Source organism: Podarcis filfolensis, assembly GCF_964270895.1.
Source record: "Podarcis filfolensis genome assembly, chromosome: 12".
Classification (NCBI taxonomy): Eukaryota; Metazoa; Chordata; class Lepidosauria; order Squamata; family Lacertidae; genus Podarcis; species Podarcis filfolensis.
This window is the reverse complement of record NC_139614.1, coordinates 45926695-45941827: the sequence shown is the minus strand read 5'-3', so window position 1 is coordinate 45941827 and position 15133 is coordinate 45926695. Positions and strand designations below refer to the sequence as shown.

General features: G+C 42.4%; 2 protein-coding genes and 1 long non-coding RNA gene across 9 annotated transcripts in view; 2 read left to right on the top strand and 1 right to left on the bottom strand.

The window, feature by feature from the left end:
- UBE3C (ubiquitin protein ligase E3C) overlaps positions 1-9348 on the top strand; it is a 57169-nt gene extending 47821 nt beyond the window's left edge. For 2 of the 4 annotated variants that reach the window (XR_014540453.1, XR_014540454.1), the window contains exons 20-24: positions 2686-2874; positions 2978-3044; positions 4256-4386; positions 7366-7657; positions 9124-9348. Coding sequence is in view for 2 of the 4 variants with exons in the window: in XM_083579330.1 (XP_083435456.1) it covers positions 2686-2874; positions 2978-3044; positions 4256-4386; positions 7366-7536 (558 nt within the window). In the remaining 2 variants the exon portion in view is untranslated. Of the gene's footprint in view, positions 1-2685; positions 2875-2977; positions 3045-4255; positions 4387-7365; positions 9017-9123 lie in introns of those variants that run through there. The other 2 variants (XM_083579330.1, XM_083579331.1) reach the window with 1 other exon arrangement.
- The window catches only part of LOC310746279, a 32375-nt gene that overhangs the window by 13285 nt on the left and 3957 nt on the right, over positions 1-15133 (bottom strand). The gene's annotated exons all lie outside the window — the stretch shown is intronic.
- The window catches only part of DNAJB6 (DnaJ heat shock protein family (Hsp40) member B6), a 62571-nt gene continuing 60511 nt past the window's right edge, over positions 13074-15133 (top strand). The window contains exon 1 of one of the 3 annotated variants that reach the window (XM_083580002.1): positions 13074-13285. The gene's annotated coding sequence lies outside the window, so the exon portion shown is untranslated. The remainder of the gene's footprint in view (positions 13286-15133) is intronic. The other 2 variants (XM_083580000.1, XM_083580001.1) reach the window with 2 other exon arrangements.

The following is a 15133-nucleotide window of genomic DNA, read 5'->3' as shown; positions in this document are numbered from 1 at the left end:
TGGATCTCTGCCATTGTAATTACTTCTGCTGGGTGCTTCTGAGAATATCCTTGTGAAAGAATTTAAGAAGAACAATTTCATATCTTAATTGACTGTCTTTATAAGGAAGCAGTCCAGCTACCAATAAAGGAAAGCTATTATTACTTGGAGAAAATCCAGTCTCGGACACAATCCTAATCATACTATTCAGATCAAGGGGCCTTTTATGTAAATCCAGTTAAAAGTAGGGTCTTAAATACAAGTGACCCATCTGTACCCCTGAAAGTCTGCTGGATATTGGGTAGAGAAGTCCAGTAAGAGGCCACTGTTAAAACAAAGTCAACAAGAGCATCAGGTAGAGCAGGGGTCTGCAACCTTTAAGACAAAAAGAGCCACTTGGACCCGTTTCCGAAGAAAAAAAACCTGGGAGCCGCACAACCATTGGGACATTTAAAACAAATATATCTCCGGAGCCGCGATCTGACAGCGGGCGGGCAGGTGACGTTGGGACGGTGCGTGACTAACGCACGCACCGCCCCCATGCGACGTCACAGCCAGTACAGCGCCCGCCACAGTGGGGAGTGTCGGGGCGCACAATGCGCCTCCTCCCCTCGCTAGTATCCGCCCCGGAGCCGTGGCAAAGGTGTAAAAGAGCCACATGCGGCTCCGGAGCCGCGGGTTGCTGACCCCTGAGGTAGAGTTTAGCCGTTGTACTGTTACTTGCAGAAGATACTTGTTGCAATTGGCCGCGCCCATCATCACCATCCCCTGCTCATTGTGTCCATTTTGCTAGTTGAAAAGATTAATTACCAGAGTCTCGGATTAAACCACAATATCCTAAATTTGGGTGTAATGATAAGTATTGAGGTAGAAAGGGAGGTGGATTTCATTTAGAACCTAGCTTTAATTCCTGATGATTGCTTAATTGCTTAATAATGCCTAATAAATGCATCCCAAATCTATCACCATCAACCACATTGTTCATTATGTGGCTCTTCAGACCTTGGACTCTGGCATAGGAACTTGTGTTACATAGTCAGACCACTGGTCTATCTAGCTGTTGGTTATATATGCTAGCAGCACCTCACCAGAGTTTCAGATGTTCTCCCTCTTAGTTACAGCCCTTCTGTCCTTTCAAAAAATTTAACCGTTTCAAAGAAAACAAATTGGAAAGTGTGATGATGCCGTTGACTTCACAGAAGTGTTGACAGTGTTCAATCTGGCAATGGGAATTGAATGGCATATTGGAGGGCACTAGAATAGCAGTAATTCCAAATAAATGTGTGTTGCTATGTGGCTATATTGTGCTCAGTAGTCTGACACAAAAGGCATCCAAGCACAGAGGCCTCCTTCTAGACTAGAAATGTTTGATAATGGAGCAAAGGGCTACATTAATTGGTAAATCTAGACCTGAGTGTCAGCAGTGGCCTGCCCTGTTTTGCTGCCTGAGGCAGAGCAGGAAGGGGCCATGCCTCACTTACCAGTGCATAGCTTCTGGTGAGATCTTGTGAGAGGTCAGTAATATCTTGCTGGAACCTGGATAGCACAACCTGGGATTCTGTCATCTTAAGGGTAGACTGGCCCCAAGTGTCACATTAGATTCTGGTGACTGGGAGGTCTAGAACAGGCTTCTTCAACCTCGGCCCTCCAAATGTTTTTCAGACTACAATTCCCATCATCCCTGACCACTGGCCCTGCTAGCTAGGGATCATGGGAGTTGTAGGCCAAAAAAAAACATCTGTAGGGCTGAGGTTGAGGAAGCCTGGTCTAGAATGTTCTGTGTACTGTATCCAGTTTCTCTCACACACAGCATATAATGATTTTCAGCAACAAGGAGGTTGAGCTGTCACCTTGCACCTTGGAATATACCAGGCAAGATCTAGCATGGCTTGGGGATACCCCACCTGGTGCTATCGCTAAGACTTTGCTGTATCTGAGATCTTGGGGCCTATAAAGCACTTCGCTAACCTGGTTGGGTGACATCCTCAGCCCCACCTTGCATACATGCATAACGGACCCAGAATGTGCCATCAACAGATACCCACTATTTTTTTTTTTTGTGGGTGACGATGCATTTTGAATTCAGGAATCTTCTCCAGAATTTTGGCAGAGTAGAACTGATTCATTCCTGGCTCTGCCAAAACTTCACTGACTGGAACTCCTTGCATTTGCTCATCCCTAATTATATATTAAAATATTTGTGGTCAGAATGTTAAGTGTATTCTTGAAATAGTTTGCTTCTGTATTGCAGCTGAATCTCGCTGATAAAGCCTCTTTAGGGGAATGTCTATTTTTTTATTTATTCATGGAAGAAGTTCTTTTGGGTTTGGGTGTGGTCAAAATGAAAGGAAAAGCATTTAAAAAGGTATATTGCCAGATTAAAGACCTGTGAACTATGGCCTGCATAATTTTAAATAGACTTTATAGTTATGCCATCTAGTGGCAGAAGGTGCAACAGAACTCCTGCCTAAATTTAGTTAGTAAGGAAGGACTGGGTTTTAAATTGCTGCTCATATCATGCCGTAAATGCCCATTTGCGTTGATGCTTCTGCGTACAAATAATTCATGAATTAGTGATCAACAGTAATATTGGGCGATATATAGGCTGATATGCCACCGGATCGTAATCAAGGATATTAGGATTTAGGAGGAAAAACAGTTCATAAGACTGACATTTATTTCATAGAATATTTTTATGTTTTACAGGTGGTTGAACTGAAGCCTGGTGGAAAGGATATTCCTGTCACTAGCGCCAATCGAATCGCATACATCCATCTTGTGGCAGACTACAGGTTAAACAAACAGATCAGGCAGCATTGCCTTGCATTTAGACAGGGTCTTGCCAATGTTGTTAATCTTGAGTGGCTTAGAATGTTTGATCAGCAAGAAATTCAGGTACTGTTGCACAGCTCTGTGGACAAAATAATTTAGTAATATAAACCTTTGAAAATCCTGCCTGAAACTAAATTATACACCTATCTTTCCCTATCTGTTCTAGGTTTTGATATCTGGTGCACAGGTTCCTATTAGTCTAGACGACCTTAAAACTTTCACAAACTATTCAGGCAAGTATATTGTAATTCAGATGATAAATAAGACAAAATCAAAGGTATGAGCCAGGAAGGTTGAGCCACAATTTTCAATTGAAGAATTAACTGTGTTTAACTTTTCCCCATTTCATGGGATGCAAATTGGTTCTAAATTTTAGTTGGATCATTTTCCACATCACAATTTTAAAGAGCAATACTTAAAACAACAGCAGCCGGTTACAACAAAGTCCTTTATTGGCTCAATTTTATATTAGCGAACTCTTGGATGATGCCCAGTGCCACCAAGAAGACTGAGAACACCAAATATATAATAATGTCATACAAGTGTACAATAATTCTTGATGATCAGAATGCCTAAGAACGTCTGCTACAATGAGTTTTTAAAGCTACATTAATACTGTCTTAGGACATGAAAGAAAATACTCAAATGTAGTCCATTTTCAGTATATTATCTTGGATTTTAGTGTTTCAAAACCTGTTGCAGTCATTGGTGGGAGACTTTGTCACACTTTGTCTGCTGTTTCCCTCCTGCTAATCTGGGTCCAACCCCATAAATTTAAATATGCATATGTTTAATGAAAAGATAGTGAAGGCGGATAACCTTCCAGCTGGAAACTATAACTGAAAGTCCTGATTGCTGTATTTGGTACTGTACCCTTTCCCCATGGCGCTGAGGCTCCCCGCTGGGTCTTCTTTCCCCATATTGGTCTGGCTCAGACTTGCTTAGTCTTGGAGATGGAACTATCCAAGGTGCCTTCTCACTCATGCCTTTGTTTTTCACCATTTCTGCTTAATGTGCAAATGTTGCATTGATTGAGCTCAGTTTTAGAATGCTGGGCTGCTTCCAAAATGTGTTGAATCTTATGATGTTGCACGTTTATTGAATCCCTGAAAAGGCTAATATGGAATGGGACATGCCATTCTGTTGCTCTCAGTACTGATGTATCAGGTGGTTCAGAATATGTTGGTTCTTTTGCTGGCACATGTGGGCTGTATAATCTGCACATCTGATTTTCTGCAGTGAGTACTGTAAGATGTGTGAACAAAAGAAACCAGTAGTGAGGAAATGTGCAACATGGATGGCATTAGATGAGATCTGACTGACACATTTCAATCATTCAGATTTATCAGTGTATCCAGAATGCACTGTAGCTGTCTCCTAATAGTATATCGTAATAGCGCTGTTCAACATTGATACAACTTGTTTTTCTTTTGCAAAATTGTAGGTGGTTATTCTGCAGATCATCCAGTAATCAAAATCTTTTGGAGAGTTGTAGAAAGTTTCACCGATGACGAAAAGCGTAAATTGCTCAAGTTTGTGACAAGCTGTTCACGGCCTCCACTCTTGGGGTTTAAGGTATCTGTGTTCCTGAAACTGGCTTAACAGAAGCATAATCTGATATATTGCAGCCATTCCCATGCTTTAGCACATTAAGAAATAATTGCTCAACAATTTAAGAAAAAAGCACAATAAATAGGAGCACTCAACATTTGCACACAACATTAAGTGCTCATCAGTTCCTCTGCCTGATTTTTGGGGGTTCCTCCATGCCACTGACACATGGTGAAGTATTTTCAGGAGACTAGAGGGCATTGAGGGATTTTGTGTTCTTCATTGAGTAACTATTTCTAGACCTTGAGAAATAAGGTTTCGCTGATCCTCCGGCTTATCACATATTCTATGCTGCCCATCTCCATTTTTGCATTTTCTGTTGTGTCTGGAATGATTAGTTAACTTCTTGATATTGTGAGCTGCTTTGAGTATGGCTTACCATTGGGAATCAGCATACATATAGATGACGATGTACAGCTTTGTATTTCTTATATGCTCATTACAGGGACTGTGCCTACCTGGTAAAATCCTACCACGTAGTGCATATTATTTGACATGAGGAGCAGGAAAGATGCTTCCTCCATATATGGGCAAAGATTCCCAACAGCTGTTACCGCTGTCTGATAATTGTGTAGGTTGATGAATAACTCCTGTCAAATGCCAAGAGCTGTTATTGTTTGCCCACCAAGCTCAGGGAAATGTACTGTTACCATGCTGCGCCCAAGCAGCATAGGAGCCCTGAGATAAGTAGCATAATTCAGTGTGACTATTACAAATGCTGTTGCAGTGCTTTTTTGAAGATGAAGAGCACCATGTACTGTAAGTAGTAATTAGTATTTGCAATGAAATAAGTGGATTCATTTAATGAAAAAAGATACATATTGAGGGCAGCAATTAGTACAAAATGTCTTCGGTAATTAATTGTACATAGCTGCATTAAAGTAGAAGATAATTAAATGTTACTGTTAAGAACATAACTTTCTAATAGCCTGGCTTTGAAATCTTGTCCATGCTACATTGTGGAACCTTCACCTTTGCTAAAGTTAGTTCAGACTCATTTAGAAGAATGCAGTATGTCTTGAAGTACTTTTACTTATAAATAGCACAGTCACGACTTGCACTGTTTAAAAAAGGGGGGAAATGGAAGCCTTTACTGCCAGCAGCTTCAGCTCACAATAACATATGCTCGAGCTAATTAAAGTTTAATAAGTTTAATAAATGAGATTGTTACAGACAAAAAAAAAATCATTAAAGTGCAGTTGGAAACTGTTAAGTTCCAATCAGGTCACACGATAAATTGATGATGCTTCTCACTTCTCTACTATTGCAGATTCCCGTTCCACAGTATTTAATTATTCAACAAATGGTGCCCTTGGCTTGACATTTCAATATAGAACTTCATTTTTAACATTTTTAAAGCTTAAAGTAGGAAAATTCAATTAGCATTTTGAAAGGAACACTAAAAATACAGCATTTTATCTATGACATACATTTTAAGGCCTCCATTTAAACAATAATTTAACTTAAAATCTCATTAACCTTCTGGCATGGGGTGTTAGGATTTTTTTTTACTTTTTTGCAGTTTCTAAAACCAGACAATCTATTTTCACTCACCAAAGCATTTGATTAAATTAATAAACTCTTGTAAAGAAAAGGAGAGCTTTGGATATAATGTGGAAATGTTTTAGGCACCCCTAGAGTGGGGGGTGGGGGGTGGGAGGAGAGATCTTGTTTTCTAAGAACTGAGGAAAACCTATTTTCTTTTCCTTTGGGGGGGGAGGAGGGGTAAAACCATTTTACACCTTGGGAATGTTCTTATTTTGTTAGAGGCAGAGTTGTTAAGTAGCTAGATCAGAGCTTTCCAAACTGTGTGTCGCGACATGTTAGCGTGTTGGCTTCAGTGTGTAGGTGTGTCTTGCAAACGCTCCCTGCACTTCTCCAGGTGCTGGAATGGATTGTTTTCACCTCTGGTTTGCTAGTAAAACTGAATTACTGTGTCACGAACTGATGCATGTCTAAAAAGTGTGTCACCAACATGAAAAGTTTGAAAAGCTCTGAGCTAGATGAATCGGGAATAGGCAGCATGTCTGTGACCAGAATGTTCCTTCAAAGCACTTTGATACGGTTTGACATTTTTGGGAGTACCAGATAATAATCTCTCTGTGTGTTTGTGTGTGAGAGAGAGAAAAAATGTATTTGATTCCTCAGATGTTAGAAAATGATTACTTTCAGCTGAGAGCTGACCTCTGGACTCCACACAACAATCTCCCCACCCGACCTGCCATACTCACAATGGTGTAATGCTACATACTTTTTCTCTAAGTGTTCTGTTGCTGTAAGAAACAAATGGTTTGAGGATTATTTAAATGTATGTGTAGATAAACACCAAGTGCACATTACAGATTGCTCAGCTTCATAATACATCTTGATTCCTGATAAACACATGCAAATTAGCTTTTCAGTGATTCAGAGTTAGGTTTTTAACGACAGAATATGTGTTTTGTGGAACAACAGTTGTGTGTTTATTTTTTATCTACGGGCCAATAATCACATTGCCGTGTTAAGCTTACACAAGAATCTCAATGCTAATCCAGTTTTACTTGTAACAGATGACTTCCATGCTGTATCAGAAGCTGCTTTTGAAACTCCTCTCGATTTCAAAACCAGCATTGGCTGCTTTTAAAGAAATTCTGCTTCTTCAACCTTTCTGTGGATCCTGGCCAAAATCTCAAGCTGGCAACTATCATTCCACAACACTGTTGAATAGTAAAATTATAAAAATGAACTGATGTGGGCAAAATACCTTCTGGTTGCCCATTTCACATAAAATTCCACAGTAGGAGGTTATTGTGACTTCAGAAGCTAAAATAGTGTATCTCTTAATACACGTTTAGGGGCTTCTTTAAGGCTACAAAGAAACTTTTATTTGGATTGTTTTTTTCTCCTTGTTTGGATGTTTGCTCTAATCCTTGTTTCATCGTTACATCTTTTCTCCTGCCCCAGGAATTGTACCCTGCTTTTTGCATACACAACGGAGGCTCTGATTTAGAGCGACTACCCACTGCCAGTACCTGCATGAATTTATTGAAGCTTCCAGAGTTTTATGATGAGAACCTTATGCGAAGTAAGCTGCTTTATGCCATTGAATGCGCTGCTGGATTTGAGTTGAGCTGAGCTGAACTACTATAATGCTCTGTTGAGGAACTAATCAGTGCCTACTCCTACCCACACCAAGCAGATTAAGAGAATCCCACCTAGGTTTCTGCAGCTCATCTTTCCTGTCAAATACTCTCAAGTAGGTTTCAGTTTCAGTGCAAGATGTTATTTCTCTGTCATTCATTAAGCATTTAACTGTATCAACGGTATCTTACTCTGATTTCAAAATAATGACGCTGTGTGCAGTTTGGTAGGCTTTCCAGGAAAGAGCATATTTGGGGGCACAGTAACATCATTTTGAAAATAACCAAAGATGAAGCTTTGGCTTTGCGCTGTTCAAATACAGAATAATTCCATAAGCTGGCAATAAAGCAACATACAAAGCAGCCCACGAGGAATAAACAGGGTGATGACTTTGGAGAGGGAAGCAGGCATTTTGCAAGTGGCTCAGAACTGAGAGGCTAAAAGCAGTTCCACTTGTTTTTTTCTTCAAGCGGCAGAAATTGTTTACAAACCTTTCTGCAACTGCAGTTTGTTGCAACTGGGGGGAAAATGCGTTTTTATTACCGTGGTAGGCATTGAAAGAAAGCGTTTATTTCACTTGTGTGCGTGCGTGTTTTTTCAATACCTTCAGTTATCTGAATGGGCATGCCTGTTCTTCAGTCACTACCTTAACCTGTGTCTTGATTAACTGGACATGTTCTTTCCTTCTTCTGTTCCATTTTCTCCTGTGTGCCTGTAGACTTTTTAATGCGACAGACTTCTTTGGCATATATAATACATACGATAGCTGTGACTTTGGAAAAGAAATACTTGTAACAACTATTAAAATATATTTGAACCGGAAGCTCCAGGCTTTTAATCTTTTATATCTGAAAGCCTGTGGGTGGGTGTTCACATACCCTCTTTAGCTTTCTCTGTCAGGAATAATTGTGGTTGGTTGTAGAAACTGGGCTTTCCTTCGTTATTTGCCATGATTAAACAACTACGAATCCATTTGCTCAGTTAGCAGTCAGCTGCTTGGACACGGGGAAGGGAGTGCATCACTGGACTATGTTTGACTGACAAGGCAAACATTTGTTTCATGTGGTTCAGAAATGGTTATGGCACTGGGTCAACATTTGTCTTCACGTGCAATCTCACTAAATTATTTTTTTAATAATATAATTAGAACCTAAATCATTAACGGGCAGAATCAAGTGTGTCCTTTATTGTCAGTTGGAAAAGGCCTGAGAACTTTTACATTGGGGGGCCCTTCCACTTCCGGCCTCCTAGACCGAAAGCTATTTTACTGCTGGGGAAGCTTCTGAATTTCATATTTAATTAGCAGTAAACAGCAATATATTTTAAATGTGCAGAAGAGCTCTTGAGTGATTTTAAGATGTTTACTAGTGTTAGTACAAAAAAATGTATAATTTCATGATTTGGATAAGAAATGAAGTGTTAAAAATACTATTTGTAGTCACAATGTACAGAAATAAAACAATTGTTTTCTTTTTGGTTTTGTTCTAAGCTGCTTTATTTATGGTAACATTTACAATGCCCTGCCTATTCTGTTCCTGATAGCTGGCTGCCTGTGTTCTTTTTATTTTTATTTTTATATAGATTATGGAACTTAACACAGAAGGACTATAGAAACCTTTAACAGGACTGCTGCCTTCTCTAGAAAGCAAAGCCTGGACTTTTCCTTTAAAAAACACACACCATTATTTATTCTATAATCCAAAGTATTAAATATTTTGAAATTATTTTTTCAACTGAATTAATTTGTTGGATTAAAAGTTGTCATGTTTGTAAGTTGTAAAATGTAAATTAAACTCTTTTTGTATTGAGTCATAGTATTTCCAGGGTTTTGTTAGTTTTAGGCCACATTATTTTAACGTCTGATAAGTTACAGTTTACTCTTGTTGTGCAAGCATAATGCACAGTTTCTAAAATGTTATCAAGGAAGCCAAAACAAGAATGAGGCTGACACTGGCCAAAATCAAATGAGCTATTCCCCGCCCCTTTCTCTTCCATGCCACATTGCAACCATTTTTAAACAAAATGTTTTTGCAGGTGGTCTGCCGTGTGCTATAAAGTGCTGCTCTTAGTGCTTTTGGATTGGGAGGAAGTATATTAGCACATACTTGACTTTGTCCAGTATGTTCCTATGGGCAGGACCTACAGCATAGGTGGTGTAAAATTCCAAGGGCTAAAATCTTAATGACAATTAGCCAGTGAAAAAAAGCAGGGAGCAGCAGAGCCTGAAAGGAATACAGTCAGTTTTTTCCAGCCTTGGAAAATAAAAAAAATGTATTGCAACGTCATGCTGCCTGGGAGCTGGCAGTCATATTTATTATGCAACCGACTAGCAAGATACCAACCAATTGTCAGAATCTGTACAGAAATGCCCATGTTGAATTGGTAGGTGAATGCAGCCCCACTTGTCATATAGCTACTGTATATTTCCTAGGGCCTCAGTTCCATCTCTGTATCCCTTGCAATCCTTACCTTAATCCACGGGCCATGTTACTGAGATGTCCACTGAGCCACAGAATTATGTATGTAAATATGACCCTAGAAATGGATGAGCCCTGGAATAAGGGGCAGAGTTTAGTTTTGTTTAGAGAGAAACTTTGGAGGGTGGCATCCACGTCACCACAAGCTTTGCAGTCACTCAAGCCTTAGCAGTCAACCGTTTTGGCTCCTGAACGCCACAAACCTGGAAGTGAGTGTTGCGGTTTGCGAACGTTCTTTTGGAAGCAGAACATTCGGTGGGGCTTCCGGGGCTTCCGATTGGCCACAGGAAGCTCCTGCAGCCAATCGGAAGCTGCGCCTTGGAAGCTGAATGTTTTGGAAGTCGAACAGGCTTCTGGAATAGATTATTTTAAGACTATGGTGGTTCAGAGGGGCCTGTTACCTGGCTCACTGGGCCAATTCTACACATACTCTAAATACACATTACTAAAGGATTGGTCTGTCTGTAACAGTTATACACAATTCTTTGCACCCCCACTTGGAGAAGTTTGAGGCCTTGCCATCATTTGCATGAGTGTCAGAAAAAGCAAACTCCTTCAAGCCAGAAGATTCCTCCAGAATGACAGGTAAGTTGTCCATGGCTGACTCCAGCAACTGAGTCTCTTCCCAAGTCTCAAGTGTTTCTTTTTACACAAGAAGCTGCTTTATACCAAGTCAGATCTCTGGTCCATCTAGTTCAGTACTGTCTACACCTAACCGGCAGCAGCTCTCCAAGCTTTCACATGGGACATTCCCAGCCCTACCTGGAGGTGCCAGGGAGACTTTCTGTATGCAAAGCAGCTGTACCACTGACCTATGGCCCTTCCTCTTTTTCTTATTGCCATCTCACCTTTTGCATTAAAGATAGCTTACACAAATATAAAAGCCATGCACCCTGTTCTTGTGACTAAATTGTTTCGAAGCCATTTTTTAATTGCTGTAACGCACCCTGGGACCTGCTGGCAAAGGGTGGGTACAAAAACAAATTAATATGGCTCGTAGCAAATTAAAGCCAAGTCCAAGAACAAAAGTTTCTCCTCCCACGCACCTTCTGCCCACTCTTCAGCTTGAAGGTTGTCATTTGCTAAGTAAAAAGCTGATGGGCATCTTACTCAACAACACAACCCAAACTATCAGATGGTCACCTGTTTGCTCCTAAGTGAGGGAATATCAGATTATCTGGGACTATTAACCACCTCTCTACCCAATCAGTTGGCCACAGGGCCTGTTCCAGTCCCCTGCTGAAGCCCCACATGCGGCTTTGGCTTCCAGCCAGATCTTGCAAGAGATCCATGAGATCCCACTGCAACCCAGAAGCTGCGACTGTAGCCACTTCTCTGCTAATGGGTGGGGGAGAGAGGCATGGAGGGGCCAGATAAGGAGAAGTGATGGTGGAGGTGGCAGCTTCCAGCGACATCTTGCAAGAGCCCCCACAAGATCTTGTGCAGCTCTCGTGAGATCTCCCTGCAAGCCACTGCTGCTCCAGCAGTGCTGACAGACGGGCACTGCCCCTTGGATTCCACCGCCTGAGGTGGCTGCCTCAGTCTGCTACACAGATAGGACGACTGGTCAGCCAGAAGCCTATTGAGAGTAAGAGAGCGACAGCTTCTGCTTAAAAATGATGACCAGAAATATTGGGGCAGTAGGGAGGAAAAGTGTCCACTGGCCTCACCTTAAATCAGGCACCCCCAAACTCAGCCCTCCAGCTGTTTTGGGACTACAATTCCCGTCATCCTTGACCACTAGTCCTGTTAGCTAGGGATGATGGGAGTTGCAGTAGTCCCAAAACATCTGGAGGGCCAAGTTTGGGGATGCCTGCCCTAAATGCTACGTGGGCTTTGCCCAGACCAGGGTTTATCAAAAGCTTTGGTCCCCCGATGATGTTGGACTACAACTCCCATCATCCCACCCTAGCTATCCGGACCAGTGGTCAGGGATGATGAGAGTTGTAGTCCAACAACATCTGGGGGTCCCAAAGGCTAGAGACGTTGCTCCCGCTCTCCACTGCTGTCCCCTTAATAGCGCAGCGCCTCCTCACAGCCGCCAGGAAGCGCCCGCCCGCGCCCGAAATATCCCCCTCCCACCTGCGGCAGTGGAACGGGGGGGGGGGGCGGGGTGGAGAGGAGACGCCAAAAAGCAGGAGGAGTTATTCTAGAAACTTCCGGAAAGTAATAAACCCCGGCGGAAGTGGGAGCCGAGACTTCCTCCTCTCGCGTTCTCTTCCTTCCCTTTCTCTCCAGGTTTACGGTCACAGAGAAAATAAATTATAGAGAGATGACCGAATCTCACAGATCGGGAATTTCCGGGTCCACGTTACGGTAAGTCAGGAGCTGCGTTAATAGAAATGAATGAGGAAATTCCAAGATTCGACCATAACTGTGACTGAGCCACAACGTACTCACCCGGAAAGACGGCAGCAAAGAGATTTATGTATTATTTATGATTATTATTTATTTAATTTTTTAAAAAAGGTTGGGCAGAGTGGCTTACGACAACCGTCCAGCGATACTTCGAACCTTTTGCAGGCAGGTATTAGAACTATCATCATCATTATTTAATATCATCATTTATTCCATATGTATGATTAAGTTGAGATTCCTGGATTGCAAGAAGTTGAACTAGATGACCCTCGGGGTACCATCCTAATCTACAATTCTCTGATTCTATGATTATTTTGTTACCCCCGCCAGATGAGTACAGGGCGGGTATACATACACACATACACCTCTCCCTCTGAAAATAAGAAAATGTCATAAGCCGGGGGGGGGACTGAAACAATTTTAAATGTGTAAAAGCACATTTTTACATGAAATATTTACATGAAATTAAATGAGAGATTAGAACACTGGTAAATTCCTGCTTGCCTTTGTTTTTTTGGGGGGGGGTACGCTGCTCCCCAATCAGACATTATATCAAAATTATTTCCGCCAGGCAGGCTGAGTTAGGATGAACGAATGGGAAGGAGGAAATCGAGAACCTTTCAAAACCTTGGAAGTTCAGCTATAACGCGTCACTCTTCCATTTCCTACATCTAGGGAGGCGCGCTGGTCTGGGGAGGGCGGAGGAAACAAAACACACACAAAAACCCCCACCAACGGCTCTTCCGACGCTTTCAGCGTGTGACGCACTTCCTGTTTGCGGCCCTGAGAGGAGGAGAGGCATCGTCTCCACCGTCACGGCTGCCGCTGCTTTATCAGAAAGCGGGAAGGGACGAGACGGGAGCTGAACGCTGCAGCCGCCGGCCTTGAAGGAGAAGAAGAGCTCGGAGGTGAGGGGAGCGCTGAGGGCGCGGGGAGCCGTGAGGGAAGGAAGGTGGCGGGTATGGGGGGGGGGAAAGGAAGGGGGTTGTTCTGAGGGGCGACGGGGGGGGGTTGGTATCTCCACCGCGGGGTTGGCGCCAGGGGCGCGCGGACTCCCCCCTCCCCTCATACCCTCCTCCGCCTCGCGCTCTCTCCTGATTGGCTGAGGCCCGCTGCAGGGGGTGGGGGGAGGGAGAAGGATGGTTATCTCTCGGCTCGTGCGGGGCTTCGCCTTGGCTTCCGATTCTCCCCCCCTCCCCCACCACGAACACCCCCCCAAAAAAAACACAGACTAGATTCTCTGGGCATTTGTGCCTCCTTCGCCCTCAAAGGTTGCAATGGCCTAGGCGCCTCTTTCTTCTTCCTTTGTCTGGTCTTTTCTCCAGCCCCACCCCCACCGATCTGCTTCTAGCCCCCCCCCTCGTCCCGGGGTTGCCACCCCCGGGAAACTCCATGGCGGGGGGTGAAAGTGGGTGCCCCCCCGTAGCGCCTTCCGTGAAACGAATCAAAACAAAGCGCAAAAAGGGGGGCGTCCTGGAGTGGGGGCGCCCCATAGGAACGCGTGGCGTGTCTTGTCTGGGTTTCGGAGCGATTTTAGTCGTTCGAGGGCTTCAAGCTTAGCGGAGGCCCAACTTCTAAAAACGTTAATTTTTCCCCGTCCGAAATAAACGCTTAAAAATTCAAAGTAGATCATATTTGTTGTACGTGCAAAGAGGGGGAGATAAGATTTTCATTGGCTACATGCAGCCTATTTCATCTGCGGTCCACGAAAGCTTATCGTGCGATAAGTGAAGGCACCCTAACGCTTTTAATTTTATTTTTCCGTTTGCATTTTTGCTGTGTAGTAGGCTAACATGGCTTGTTCTCTGTATTGCTGTTAGCGATTTGTTTTCTGTGGCAATTGCCTGTTTTGTCTCTTCTTAAAATTCTTCGTGGTTTTACACAATGCTTTGCAATTACAAGAAGCCTTCCTGGTTTTTTGTAGATTGTTTTTTAACGGCTCTGTGCAAATGTTATCACTATTTAAAAATAAATAAATTAATTGAATCCTTGGTTTCTTTCGAGATTGCTCAGTGAGCAAACTGAGCTGAGGTCAGAAACTGCCATTTGAAAACTATTAGGAGGAATAGGCTAATGGTGCTTTGCATGTTTACTTGGATGCGACTCCTGTTGAATATGGTTGGGATTGCAGTCAAGAAGATGTAGAAAGAATAGTCTTTAACTGGCAGCTGTTAAATTGCTTTCGGGGGAGGGAAACTTTTGAAAGTTGGAATCTTAAGATTTAAAAGTTAAGTAGATGAATGCTTTGTATATCTGTTAAAGCATAACTAATAATACTTGCTTGACAAATTGTAGATAAAAATAGCATTTTGAAAATAAAATAAAAAGAGTAGCAGTGTAACTTTTAAAGGACAGTAGATCTCAAGCAAACAATCCCTTGGTTGGTTACTTGATTCAAATGAAACTTTGGAGGTTGTGTAGAGATGATATATACAAATATATGGCCACCTTGGATTTTGTAAAACTAGTGCTTTCATATTTGGCCCGGCTTTTTGTCAGGAGTGGGTTAATAAAATACCCAAAGTTCACATATTAAATTGTTGGTTTTGTTCAGCCTGGTGTAAGCTGCCCTAAGTAAGCCTTATTTGAAGAGCAGGAGATAATAAATTACTGAAATATGTGTTACTTGCTTCAAGTGAGTGACTTAATAGCAAGACTAGACTGGAGGCAATTTATGTGGTACCTCTGCTGATCGTTTGGGCATCTGGGATTTTCCGTGTTACTCTAGAAATTTCCAGACTCATTATGAAGGAGAT